Here is a 14,619-nt window from a genome sequence, read left to right as displayed (position 1 = left end):
TTTCAACAATTCTCGCTCATATAAACCCTCCTCTTTCTCGCTAATTAGAGTCCTGGAGATTTTATATATTTTAAGGCTCATGAAGATTAATTAAATTTAGGTTCACACAGTCATGGGAAGGCTTGGAATTTGAATGAAAGCAGCATTTTTCTCGTGTTTGCTTCTTTAAGACTCCACATACCACTTCTTGAGAAGATGCTGGTCTGCATTTTACAGTAGACCAGAGTCCTTATTCTAATCACACCACAATCATGAAAGACTAGCCATTTATCATATATACATAATACAATGGACTCATTCTGTGGCTCACATGACCATATAGGCCTGAAAAAGTGATGTTCTATCCCTGTAAAACTCTCACGATCTGCAATTATGTCTTGCTGTGTTCAAAAATCTGAAAGACTGCATCTCACAAGGAATTTCTAAGCTAATTATAAAGATAGGTTTCAGGTTAAAGTAAGCCCAAATTTCCTTAACAATTCCTCCAATTAGCATACACTCTCTTTACTGTAATTGTAAAATATTCTGTCTTAATATTTTATGTCCACATTTACTCAATTCGCTTGAGAGGCCATTGAAGGCAAACATACTTTCTCATTCTGCCTCCTAACCACCAGTGCTTAGACATATCTGCTATGTAGGGTGGCATCAAGGAGTTGTTGTATCACTATGAAGTCTTCCATCTGCTTAAATAGGGTATTAAGGTGTGTCTGTCATTGACTTTAAGAGAAGAACTGTCTGATTGTGAGTCAAGGAACCCTATATCATCATGTATTATTCAACTATGCATGTAATAATGCAAAATGATTTTGTTGACTATTTATAGACTAATCCTGTAAAATGCTAAGGTAATAGATATCATTACCTGTCAGTGCCTAACAACAGCAGAAATACTTTCATTGTCCTCTTAAATCCTCCCAATGTCAGGCAATGCAGTCATTTCTGAAGTGTGCTTCAATGAAAATATGGGTTTTACAAATCATTTGTCAACCATATCTCTTCAGACCTAACCTGGAAATAGGAACTAACAGCAGTCAAGAAATAAATTGTGGAAAGCAGAGGAAACAACGTGAATTACATGTTCACAAACATATCTTTTAATTAAAGAAGCACATGTAAGACAAACAACAGGATGAAAGGCCAGAAGCAATAACTTGAAATTATGGCGAGGAACTGATTGGAACTGAGTCCACACATTTCAATAGCAAGGAATGATTGGGAGAAAATATTTGGGCCCTTGAATTAAATGGGGGCTTGAAATTCAGATGTTTCAGACCTTGGACAATCAAGAGCTTTTGAAAGCATATCAAACAGAAATTGGCTTTTATTGACATAAGCTTTTTAGATTCTATGTGACAACCTAGGGATGATTCACAAATTTGATCTAGTGTAAAAAATCAATAGGAATGAAAATAAAAGTTTGGAATGATTTTTATATGAAATTTAGACCATTTGAAATTTACAATTTCATTAGTAGTTTCAGAATCATGACTTTCACATGCAATAATTTTCAGTATTTTTGCTGATTGCATTTAATGGAAAAAATTTTGTTTTCAGATGTTTTAAGTGTAACTATAACTGCATGTATTCAAATGTTCATGATTAAATAGAAATACAAAGGGTATCTTTTTTAAACCATTCTGGATTTAACATAGAAATTATTGAAATGTTACTTTTATATATATTTATATATATAAAATGTTACTTTTATATATATTTGCTTATATATTTCACAAAATGATGCATAAAGCACAAGTAAATTTATTGATATGAACTTTGTAAAAAGTCTGCAGGAGCACATCATATTTAGCAGGAAAAGGTTAATATCAGTACTCCCAAATATGGTGTCAACAGGACATGGGGAGTATGCTCGCTTGTTGAAGGAAGGTGAACTGCTTGTCAGTATGAATTCCTTTTGGCCAAGTTTCTTAATTTGTATCTTTTTCCACTCTGTAGTATGGAGAACAATGTGTTTCTCTATTAGTTTATGAGAAGGATGTGAAAGATTTTTTTAGGTTATATTTTTTGTGGAAATATGCTGTTTTCAAAACAAAAAATAATCTTGGAATCAAAGACACAGAACATCATTTTCTAAGGGATTTGGCAACTATCATTACTTGGTGGTATAAAAATTTCCAAGTGAGTTCAAAATTAGAATAGATGAATGACCTTTCACTGTAACAAATCCAGAGTTGCCTTGTGAAAAGTTGACTTCATATTTCTAGATTTGTGTTCAAGTTTTCACATTTAAGAATTCTCTTTAAAGCAATGCTTACAAACATTCATGATCTTGAGGTTCTGATTGCCCTGCCTCCAATTAAGTGATGGCATTAAGAGCATACACCCCTGTTCCTGATTTCTGTGGAGGTAGGATGGAACCCAAACGAGGCATTCTACCAATTGAACTGAATCACCAACCCCAAAGTCTTTTTTTGTTTGTTTGTTTAGTTTTTATTAGAGATTTATTTCTCCTCACTATTCACAATACTTAAGTAGGACATCAATAATATTTGTAATAACAAAGAAAAATATTAGGATTTTATGTGAAATGAATACCAGCATGATAATGATTGTTTTATTTACAATGATAATTTATTTTAGCCCATGTTTGATATATTTCTTCTGGAAACTTTTACATTTCATTTATTTATTCCTTTCTCTCTTCAGCATTTGGATTTGAACTTTGGCCTTCCAGATGCTGGGCAAGCACTCTCTTAGTGAGCTACAGCACCAGCAATGGCTACTTTTAAATTTTAACCACATAGCACATTTTTTTAAAACTCATATCGAATTATTTTTTACAATATAATTTTAGTTACAAATCTCTACATCTGGAGAATTAAATGCTAAGGAGTTTACTTAGAAGTAAGAAAAGATCTAGAAAAACAGGATAGATTAATAAACTTCAAGTTTTGCTAAGAAAAGGACATAAAGTATCCACTAACTCAAATCTTCAGTGATGGGATTTTCTAACTCAAGTAAATTTAGTTTAAATACCGCAGAATTTCTCAGTAATGTGTTGCCTATCTATTTTTGTACTTCACAGAATTGAGTATTAATATTTAAACCAGGCTGATTAGTATTACTATCAACAGTACCAAGATAAATTTTACTTTTTTGCTCTCTGTCTGTCACAGACCTTCTGATACTGTAATTTAAATAGATACGGTGGCTCTTATAGGCTTGAGTTGTAGCTACTTTGAGAAGCAAGCCACTTAATTTGATTTTTTTGAATTTCATCATGTAAATGTGATTACATTTACCTATACAGTCATTCTCAATGATAACATTTACCAAACCAATGAAATGACTTCCACGGCTTAAGAAGCCAAAACCGACAGTAGATAAAGGTAGATAAAAGGATGATGCAACAATTGGTTGTTTTATTCTTATAATAGTAGAGATAACTGTCACAATTTTATGTTCAATAATTTTATGTATCTGTGAGTTTGCAGGTGTAAAATAAGCTCATAATCTACGTTTGTGTATATTAACAACATGATGAATGTTAAATGAATATCCCAAACAGTGTTATGTGTTTAACTTGAAAAACAAACAGAAATATAACAAAAGTTTTCACTGAAGCCTGTCACGAGAGCCACAGTTTAGAGATACACCAAGAATTAATTTGGAAACAATGAAACAAACAAACAAAAAAAAAACTTTGTGTGATGTTTTACTCTAGCAGCTTCTGTCCACGAAATGTCTATTGATTTTCTTTCCTAGGTATTTGTATTGGATTGACTGCTGTGAATATCCTCACATTGGCCGTGTCGGAATGGATGGATCCAATCAGAGTGTTGTCATAGAAACCAAGATTTCTAGACCAATGGCACTAACTATAGATTATGTCAACCATAGACTCTACTGGGCTGATGAAAATCACATTGAATTTAGCAACATGGATGGATCTCATAGACATAAAGGTTGGTCCAGCATTACAGACAAGTCAGTATTTACAAGTGCAGAAAATACTATTTTTAAATATTTTTTCATCAAACACATTTCTTAATTAAAGGTATATATATATATATATATATATATATATATATATATATATATATAAAATGAAAGTGCCAGTTTACTTTAATTGTATTTTTCTAAATAAACAAATGGGTGATGGTTTTCTAAATTAATATATACATGTAACCTAACTGAATTGGAATAGAAAAATACTTGATTGGAAATGTTAGTTTTTTATCGTACTATGTCAAATTAGTACATTATTTAGTGTACAGTTATATACTACAGCAGCAGCAACAAACAACTTTCACATCAGGATAGCATTCAGGAAATTGTGCATATAATTCAAAATATAATATTCAATACATCATTATTTTTTATTTCTATAATGTATTAGTTTCAAAATTATATCAAAATTTTAAAGGAATTTGACACAAGGAGAAATTATGAGCAGAAAAAATGCATTTTAAGTAAAAATAGATGAAGACAAAATAATTAAAAAGAGGTAGGCATTTGATAGGTAAAGCTTCAGAAGAGGAGAGACAAACATGATATAGATATAGCCAGCTACAAATTACTGACGTGAACTCTTAAAATGTTAGAAATCCATGTAGAATATTTTTTCACTGATTAAAGCAGGAAACCTGAAATTGTCCTGATTTTTTCACGAACTAATGTTGCTTTGGTTATTTGACAATTTGGTGTCTACACATCTTCTCAAGTCATACATGTGGTGCAGAGGACACAGTCCCTTGTTGCAATCTAATTTAGTATAATTTCTCCTCTGTCCTCTAAGCTTAGAACAGAATTCAAGAACAAAGGAAAAAGAAACAGAAAGGAAGGAAGGGAAGATATTTGTTGCTTGTCAGGGAACTCTGGAACTCTGTGCCTAAATGAGGACCTCAGAAGTCTGGAGCCATGAAAATAAAAAAAATTAAAAAAAATAAAATAAAAAATAAAAAAGACATAAAATGTCCCAAAGCCTTAGCACCACTAATTTTTCCTAATACCCTCTCTGCTGATGTTTAAACAGTTTCAACTTTCTGACAAGAATTGCTGAGAAGTTGTCAGAGCTGCTCCTATACAAGAACGCAGTGATTAAGTAAGCATATGTAATGCACTTAAGCGTTGACAGTCTAACTATGAACATTAAGAAAGCCCACCAGGATTCAATTAGAATAGACAATCAGTTAATGTGTAAGTTGAAACTTTGATCACAACAAAACCAAATCACAGTTATGCTTAGCTTTTAAAAATTCTCTTCTACCCAAGGAATCTAACAGTGAATGTTCCTTGTAGTCATAGGTTGACATATTCATAGTTTTATCTGTCCCTATGAATGCTGAGACTACATTTTTACACCTATAAAATGGACTAGGCTTCTGTAAGTATGTTAATATGTGACAAAATTTACTGTACAGTAAAACACACAATTGGTTGTCATATATTGAAAATATATTGCAGTATAAAATGTTTGCCTGTTCTTAATATGAACTGTGGACATTTGAATATTAAATATTAATAGGTAAAATAAGAGATCTATTAGAAAATATTGACTACATCCTCCAGATATATTTTAAAAATATATTGTGTGTGTTTCTGACTAATCCTCTGAGAGATTTAATATGAAATCAAATGCACGTTTTCATGGTATCTTGCACTCATTAGATTGGTGATGACTGTGAGTAGAGATATAAAACAGCAAAGTGATGTAGCACCATAATATTTAAAAATGAAATATTTGACAGAAAGATTAATTTATCATGGTGTTACTAAGTTTAAAAAAATATTTAAAAAAATAGTGTGAGGCAAAAGAATGGAGAGAAGTGAAGATAAAATTTATCTCAAGAAATATTTTCTGCTAAAGAATCTCCAAGAAAGACTACTAAGACATTTTTGAGTGCCTTAGCTGCCAGTATCAGGGTATAGGATAATTACCTGGTACATCCTAATGTAGCTTGACTGTAGCCTGACTTATGCTGTCGCCACAGCCTGTGAGAGGAAGGTTTCATTTACTGTATTGGTAAAGATGTCTTTTATTGCTCTAGGCATGGGAAGGAGGTGCATATTTGAGATAGAAAATGATACTTTTTTGTTGAGTGACACTTTTCTCTAACCACCTTTCCCTCTTATCTTGACAATAAATAAATACTCTTATTTATGCTGTTGAAATAGGAAGCCAAACTCATTAGGCAAGGAATGTTAGTCTAACAAAATGTGAGAGATGAGTAACAAAAGTTTCAGAACCACTTTCTTTCATACACAAAGTTTTAACAATGAGGAATATTGATCTTTAAGTTAAACTCTTTAAAGATTTTTTTGTTTATCCAGATTTTATCAATCTTAACCATACAGTAGTCCTGTAAGTGAAGCCTTATTTGTATAGGATTATTTATTTTTGATATAGAGTCTCATGTATCCCAAGTTGGACTCAAACTTGTTACATAGCTGAGGATAACCTTGAATTTGGGATATTAATGTCTCTATCTCCAGATTACAGACAGGCCAACATACTGGGTTCATATGGTGTTGGATGCTTGAGCCCAGGACTTCATGCATATTAAGCAAGCACTCTATCAACTTCAGTGCACTCCTACAAAATAATTTTTTAGTGTTTGCCCAATTCATGAACCTCTGAGATTTCTAATTTCTGTGTTTTGAACAAGTGAAAGAATGCATCCATGTGCCCAGTTATGTCCACTTGACTTTCTCTGTTCCTTCCTATTTAGACTCCTTTACCCAACTCACATTCCTTGGATCCTCACACAGTATTTTGTAAGAATTCACAATATATTAATCAACATGCTGGCCTAGAAATGTCAAAATTTAATCTCATTTAGCCATGTTCACCATTCCTTAATCTACACACACACACACAAAACACACACACACACACACACACACACACACACACACACTCACATTTACCTAAGCATATATTATATAGTGTGTTTATAATTATATTATTTTCTAAAATAACACAGGATAAAATATTAATATTATGATTCAATATAGTAAAATGTTATATTGATCTTGGATTATTCTATATGTTTATTTTAAATTACATATTCATTGGTTCATCTAAAGTTGTTATTTTTATTTTTTGAATTCCTCCCAGATCATCTATTCACCCATTCCACAATCACTGACCCTTTGTGAGATGCATTATACTAAACTTTGGAATTATGAAGATGAATAAGTCCCTGTCTTCAAATCAAAATTCCATGGGAAAAACTAGTTTTCAGATAAAGGTCTGATAGTAGAAATGGAAACTGGCATAATGAAAGGTTTGCAGTGCAGACAGCTCTAGGTTTTGGTGGGCTCTACCAGCCTGTTCACATGGGAAAATATGGAGCATTCTTCATGCAGCGAAATGGCATATGCAAAGTATAACAGAATCTTGAATCATTGTAGCTGTTATATAATTTGTCCATGGCTGAAAGAGATAGAAAAAGTAGATAATGACTCAGATAAACAAGAACAAATTGGTGCCATATTTTGACAAGCCTATACTTTGTAAATTGGTAGCCATCCTTTAGGTCGTAGGGAGCCATTGATGGTGTTTAGTTTATAGAATGCTATTATTAGTTTTGACAGCAGCGTGGAAAATGAATGACTCTAGAAGGTCAACCAATTTAAACACCGCTAAAACACTTCAGGAGAAAATGCTTGAAGTGATTGTAGCTGGGGGAATAGGGAGACAGTGTCATATTCAATACTAACTCATCAGCTAAACAGAATAAATTAGCAAACTTAACAGTGGAAAGATTAGAGTTGTACATACTCAGTATATAATGTATATTATATATTTCCCCTATTAAGGGGAAATTAGACCTCTGTGTTATAACTATTAGATTTCCATACATTTATGGGCTTTTCAAGAATTCAATACACCAAAGTGAAGTTCCTGAATCACAAAGCTCTGTTCTGATGTGAGATTCACTGATTTTAGTAGCATAGAAATCTTTCAAAGTCCATTCTTATAGCATTCTGAAATGTACATTAATCTATAAGTACCTTACTGTGACTATCACACTGAAATAATTTTCAAAAATATAAAGGCTTAAGCATTACATTTGTATGAGATGACTTGAAATATACTTACTTCTTGATTTGGCTTTAAGTGATCATGTTCTAAACCTTTCACAGGGGATACAAGCACCATGTCTATCTCTCATCAACACATCCATTCTGTTCAGTCTTACTGTGTTCAAGACTGTAGATGCTTCTATAATCATCCTATCAAGTGCCATGAGACCCATTTACATCAGTGAAGTTACTTCAGAGATTAAATAATTAGTCCAAAGTCACATAGCTCATAATCAAGAGACTTGGGTTTAACTGAGCTCTACCTAGTGCCAAAGCTGAAAAATCTCTTTCACTCTTCTACAGGCTTCGTATTTTAAAACAGAATATTTCATGCCTGCTTGTAATGTCCCCTATTAACAAGGGATAGAATGCATGTAAGTGTACACATAGATAAAAGTGTGACCATTTGAGTTTTTTAGAGTCCATTTAAATGATAGATTTCAGTATTTGCAGTAAACAGGCAAGCATTGAAAAGTCTGCCAAACAGCATAACTACACTCAAGTTTATATCTCATAAAGTACTAGGTTTGTTTGCGTCTTTGGTCAAGGGAAAGGAATACCAATGCACTTAGAATAGATACTATTGCCTTAGTTCAGCAGTTCTCAACCTGTGAGTCATGACCTTTTTTAATGACCCTTTTACAGGGTCACATATCAAATATCCTCCATATCAGATATTTACATTATGATTCATAACAGTAGAATAATTACAGTTATGAAGTAGCAACAAAATAATTTTATGGGTGGGGGTCACAACAGCTTGAGGAATTGTATTAAAGGGTCTCAGCATGAGGAAGGTTGAGAATCACTGCCTTAGTTTATCTCAGCTTGGGGAACAAATTCTGCTATGTGTAGCATTTTATAAACAATACTATCTTGTTTCTCCCAGCCTGTAGGCTGAGAAACTCAAGATCAAGGTGCTGGCATATTTGATACTTCCAGAATGAATGCTCTGCTTTGTAGACAGGTCTTCATGTGTCCCCACATAAGGAAAGAAGGAAGAAACTCTCTGAGGCTCCTTTTGTAGGAACACTAATCCAATTCAGGAGCATAGGGTCCTTAGAACATAACTACATCCCAAAGGCTACTATTAATACTGTTACATAAGGCAATCATATTTTGGGCTTTTGCTCATTTCACTGAGACCATATCATACTATTCTGTCAGGGGAGTTTGATGTTATAGTTTGTTATTTCCAATCTAACTGTAACTCCTGAGTCCAGGGAAATTTGTAAATCTTATTCTAGAATTTCTTTCACAAAATTCGAGCATTTTTGCCTTTCCTTGGATTGCTAAAACAGGTGACTAATGTCTCCAGGAAGGAACATCAGCAATAACTCTGTATATGTCTAAACAAGAGTTTCTATTTCCATTTATGACAAGAAAATGAAACACCAGAAAATCCTATTGTGAACAAAAGTTCATTCTAACTATTTTATCAAAGGACATGAATTCAGAGTTAGATCCCACTTTCTATAAACTGTGCTCTGGAACTGAAGATGTATTAGGAAGATGTGTTGCCACAGAATGGGCTGAAAATACTCTATAAGTGATGAGAAGGTGTTTCTGATCTTGAACTTTTGTTTCTTTGTTGTAATAGTTTTCTTCATATTTCAACTTGTTTCCAAGTGCTTTAATCTTGTGCAGATCAGATGGCTGTGCCCATATTTACCTACAAGTTGGAATTTATATTAATTTACTAATTTCTATGATGAACAGGTGTTGGATATAATTATAACTATAGTTCATCAGTGAATTGTCATTTATGGAGTGGATAAACTAAAAAATTCAATACAATTATGTTGACTCTCCCTGTCCATTTAAAGCATAAGTGTGTCCCAGATGTGAGGATTCTCATAATGCAAGGGTCAGTATTAAACCCTGAGGTTTAACCATAGTCTAAATCATGTGGTTGTTTCATATGAGAGTCTAGTTTATGATTTGAAGGGGCTGTTCTGTGTCGTTATTAAAAAATGCAAAAATCCCAGCACTCAGGAGACAGAGGCAGGCTGATCTTTATGAGTTTGAGGCCAGCTTGGTCTACAGAGCAAGATCCAGGAAAGGCACAAAGATACACAGAGAAACCCTGTCTCGAAAAACCAAAAACCAAAAACAAACAAACAAAAAAATAAACTATAAAGTGGTAGACTGATACCATGAAAAGGAATCATAGTTTCAGCACTCTTCTGGGAAAATAGCATAAAATACATTAAAAACTCTCTTTATAAAGGGTAACAATCACACCACAGAAAAGAGACAATTATTTCTATGGATTGTGAACCTCACAAGATTTTGCATTAATGTTTGTGGAAAATTTAAATACTTGAAGAATTTTATGAGAGGGAAACAGTCTAATAAACCAGCCTCACTATTAAGGAATAGTCTCTAGAATGTCTTGTTCATGGTAAGACACTACATTTTAATTGTTTTGAAAAATATCCCTTTCATCACAGTCCACTGCAAAGAGTAGGCTTCACAAAATGTACTGCTGTTTATAATATAATTAAAGTTAATGACAGAAAGCAAAATACAGTTCAGTTACTATAGAAGTGTTTTTGAGCCAGTAAAATAAAGTGAAATTAAGTGTAATATATAAAACCTCTCAGAACTTCAATGTCGATCATGGCTTTGATTTTGGAGCTTTGAATAGGACATGTTGTGTTTAATTTTATGTGCATTTCAACAGAAAATTTTGTTTTACAAATATCACATATTTTATATATCCCCTTGAAATATGGACATTTTAACCACTACTTTTATTTGAGTCCTTGGTCACCTTCAACAACACCATTTTCTCACATATGTGAACATGAGTAAGCTAGGGAGCAGCAGGTGTGCCTCAGAGGTTCTGTTGCCGCAGGCTCTTCAAGGCTCTTGACCATAGACAAGGACTTCAGTGTGTTTCTTGTTTGGAAATTAGCGAGGTTAAAACAGAGGTATATTGTTTTTAATTAATTTGTTTATATTTATGTATTTATATTCAGTATGTCTATTGCACATGTGTGCATTCATGTGTGTCTGGGGACTGTACACATGTGTGTCTTGCAGTAGGTCAATATTGGGTGTTTTCTGCTATCATTTTTGCTGTAACTTTTTGAGACAGGAGTCTCTTACTGAAGCCAGAGTTTGCTGGTCCTGCTAGAGTGCATGGCCAGTAAACCACTGAGATCCTTCTGATTGCACCTCACTCCCCATCTCTGGGGCTCTAAATTCACAGGTAACACTGCTTTCATCTGCTGCTGGGGATCAAAGTCCGATCCCTATGCTTGTGAGACAAACACTCTTACCCACTGTACCACCCCCCTCAAGCCCAGAGAAGGGCTTTTTCTCTGTTTATTTGTTTGCTTTTTTTCCCCAGTCAGTTATATCCTTACTTCAGCTTTCCCCTAAGACAACCCAGAACACATAGGGAAATGATCGTGTAGTGCATTCTTTTCTGGTTTTATTTCAGAAGCATGTTTCTCATTTTTGCTACTGGAATTCTAATTCTGATGCCTTACTGTGGGAAATCTGGTAGATGGATGTGACCACTAACCCCAGAAATCAAATGTAAAGAGTGAAGATGAAAGGCAGCAAATGAATATATTATTCAATTGGTCATGATTTATCAGCACTGCCATCTATGATATTGACATCGACTCTGAGGTGCCTTAGAGAAATGGGCAAGAAGTGTGCATGTTCATGCAGTATTGGCCAAACTGTTCCATAGATCACTTTATAAGTTCTGGTCAGACAGAATCTTATTGGTGTCAGGCAATTTCCGCTGCAATGATTTGTGCAGGCAATTTCCAATTTTGTGCCTAGAAAATTTTCAGTATTAGAAGACCAGCAGTGGACAACCTCTACTTGCATCTCATAGTGTTTATCTATCAGAGTTGTGACCTTGGGAAGGGAAAATCTAGGCCACATAATATGTTTGCTCCTGCTTAGAAGTGAGGGTCAGTCTCATCATTGAGTGATCAGGCTAACAGCTCAGCTGCTCTGGAATATGAAAGGAAGTAACTGGAGACTTCCATATGTCACTCAAGGAACTAGAGCAGGACTTCACTGAAGCTGGAAGTATTCATTTAGTCAAAGAATGGTCTTGGTTCTTCTTCCTTTCTTAGCCTTGAAGGGGGAGGCTCAGCAGCTTTTGCTGAACAGTGTTTGAATGATCTGCATGCTGACATACCAGGTATAGTTGAATTGGACCCAAAGCCAAGAAGACAAAATAAACAGGGCAGTGGTGGTGCACACCCTTAATCCCAGCACTCGGGAGGCAGAGGCAGGTGGGTCTCTGTGAGTTTGAGGCCAGCCTGGCCTAAAGTGAGAGTTCCAGGAAAATCAGAGCTACACAGAGAAACCCTGTCTCCAAAAACCAAAATTAAAAAAAAAGAAAGAAGACAGATAAGTAAAATAAAGGTGAAGAAGCCAATTTTCATGAATTTTACCCTGTTTTTAATTATCTATTGGTAATCTCAGGCCCAAGCAAAGAATCATTACCGTCAGTAAAAAGCAGCCACAAAATACATGTTAGAATTGCAGAAGGTAAGGAGCCAAGAATTCTTGAAAAAGATTCCATGAGATGTCTGTCTCATGCATGACTTTTCCTAGGCATCCTAAAGAAGGTTCAAATGACTGTGTGAATAAATGAATCCACACAGCTTGGTGGAGAATGAGTTACTAAAGTTATAGTATAGGCATAAGTGAGGGGTTACTTACCAGAGCATGGATAATTGAAAGGAAACTGCATCATAGAAAATCCCACTTCAGTATGGGTGCTGACTCATACATAGTAGCAGCATCCCTGACTTCCCTGCACAACTTATGCACAGTTCCCCTCCTTTGGAAAGAGTCTCATCTTCCTAGTAAAGTAAGAGTTAACTGCTGTTATATTCCTGCTAAGGGGCCTAGTGAATGGTGTAGCTTTCTGAGATTCCTGGGCCATGGAAGTTTCTTTAGCACTGTGAGTCATATTTTTCCCTTTGTCTTAGAGAGCCTCTTTCAGTTTGGGGGAGACAGGAACACAGCATTGTTGAGTGATTACATGCTTAATATTTTAAAATATTTTCTAAAAATATATTTCTAGGGGCAGATGAGATGGCTTAACAGTTAAGAGTATTTGCTGATCCCGCAAAGGGCCCTGGTTCAGTTCCCAGCAGTCAAGTGAAGGCTTATGACCATTTGATCTGTAACTACAGTTATTGTCGGTCTGATACACTTTTCTGGCCTACACAGACACCAGGAACACATGTGGTACACATACACACATGCAGACAAATATGCAAAGGCATAAAAATATAAAATACTAATAGTAAGTTCCTAATGTACACATGTAGAAAGGCATAACTCTTACATGTACTGATAAGTTGAAAAACAGTATTTCCTATTGCCCATGTCACTTTGCATCTTCACTAGAAAGATCCAGAATATTACAGAAATGCATGGATCTGCCTTTTTAAAGTTTCAGAAACAATGTTTCTTTGCTTATTTCAGAAGTTATATTGGTATCATCATGAGACGATCCATTCAGGGAAAGCCTTTTTAAAAATTAACACACTCTAATTTTTACAGTCTCATTCATAACACTGCAGATAATGCCACATTTATCAGTGGGATCTGTTTTTAGAGCTTGAATTACTGAAAAGGCCATATCTGACTCACATGATAATTTTAAAACAGGTGAAAGAGAATAATGTGCTGAGTTGTATACAACCAATATGACCAGTGTATGTCAGGGATCTGTATTACTTGACTGTAGACAAAGAGATACAAGAAATACTCCATAAGGATGTACCACAAATGCCACCCACCTCTTAATAATCTTAGAAGATTTATGAATGCAACATCAGTTTCTATACTTGTCATCATAAATTAGACACAGGACAAAAATTTAAACATGTAATGACTTAGTCCACTAAGGAGGCAACTGGAATTTTATTAGTAGAGTATTCAAAGGTAGCCTTCTGTAATAGACTCCCAGGCAGTATTAGCTTAGTTTTATCTATGTTCTAAGACATGTGCTGAATCAAGACGTTTGTTTTTTGGTTACAAAGTGACCTCCCTGAAAGAGATATTGTATTTTTACTGGAAAAAAAACTTTTCCCTTTTCTGATATTTAGAAGCATTGTCTAGCCTTATTGTTCCTAGAATTTCTTAAGGCTTTTATTCTTTTAGAACAATAGATTTTTAGATTCATTTGCTTTAAATTTATTGTGTAGGGGTATTACTTAAAATTAAGCAAGAATGCATTAAAGGCAAGAAAACTGTTTGTAGGGGAGAATAGCAAATACATATTTCAGAGACTTTGAAGATATAACTATTATTAAAAAAGATTACACAAGCAAGTCTAAGGGGCCTGGCAAAGGAGATACATGAGAGTACATTACATCACAGTTGTTTTATTTAGTGATGCTATTTATAACTGTCTCTGCCTTAATGCAAGGAAGATAAGTGTGCCCTGGACATTTCTCAGCTACCCACTCTTCTCTGTTAGTCTTCATGAGCTAGAAACTGTGCCTCCCACCTATTGGTCATTGTCAGTTCATTTTTGAAATGAAAATGAATATTTCATTTTCTTTGGCATGA

At 34.4% G+C, this 14,619-nt stretch overlaps 1 protein-coding gene across 1 annotated transcript in view; it reads left to right on the top strand.

Moving 5' to 3' along the window:
• The window catches only part of Lrp1b (LDL receptor related protein 1B), a 1,955,528-nt gene that overhangs the window by 1,701,877 nt on the left and 239,032 nt on the right, over positions 1–14,619 (top strand). Inside the window, exon 60 of the mRNA XM_042275227.2 lies at positions 3,727–3,926. Coding sequence (XP_042131161.1) covers positions 3,727–3,926 — 200 coding nt within the window. The remainder of the gene's footprint in view (positions 1–3,726; positions 3,927–14,619) is intronic.

Source organism: Peromyscus maniculatus, chromosome 4, assembly GCF_049852395.1.
Source record: "Peromyscus maniculatus bairdii isolate BWxNUB_F1_BW_parent chromosome 4, HU_Pman_BW_mat_3.1, whole genome shotgun sequence".
Lineage (NCBI taxonomy): Eukaryota > Metazoa > Chordata > Mammalia > Rodentia > Cricetidae > Peromyscus > Peromyscus maniculatus.
This window is presented reverse-complemented; position numbering and strand designations above follow the sequence as displayed.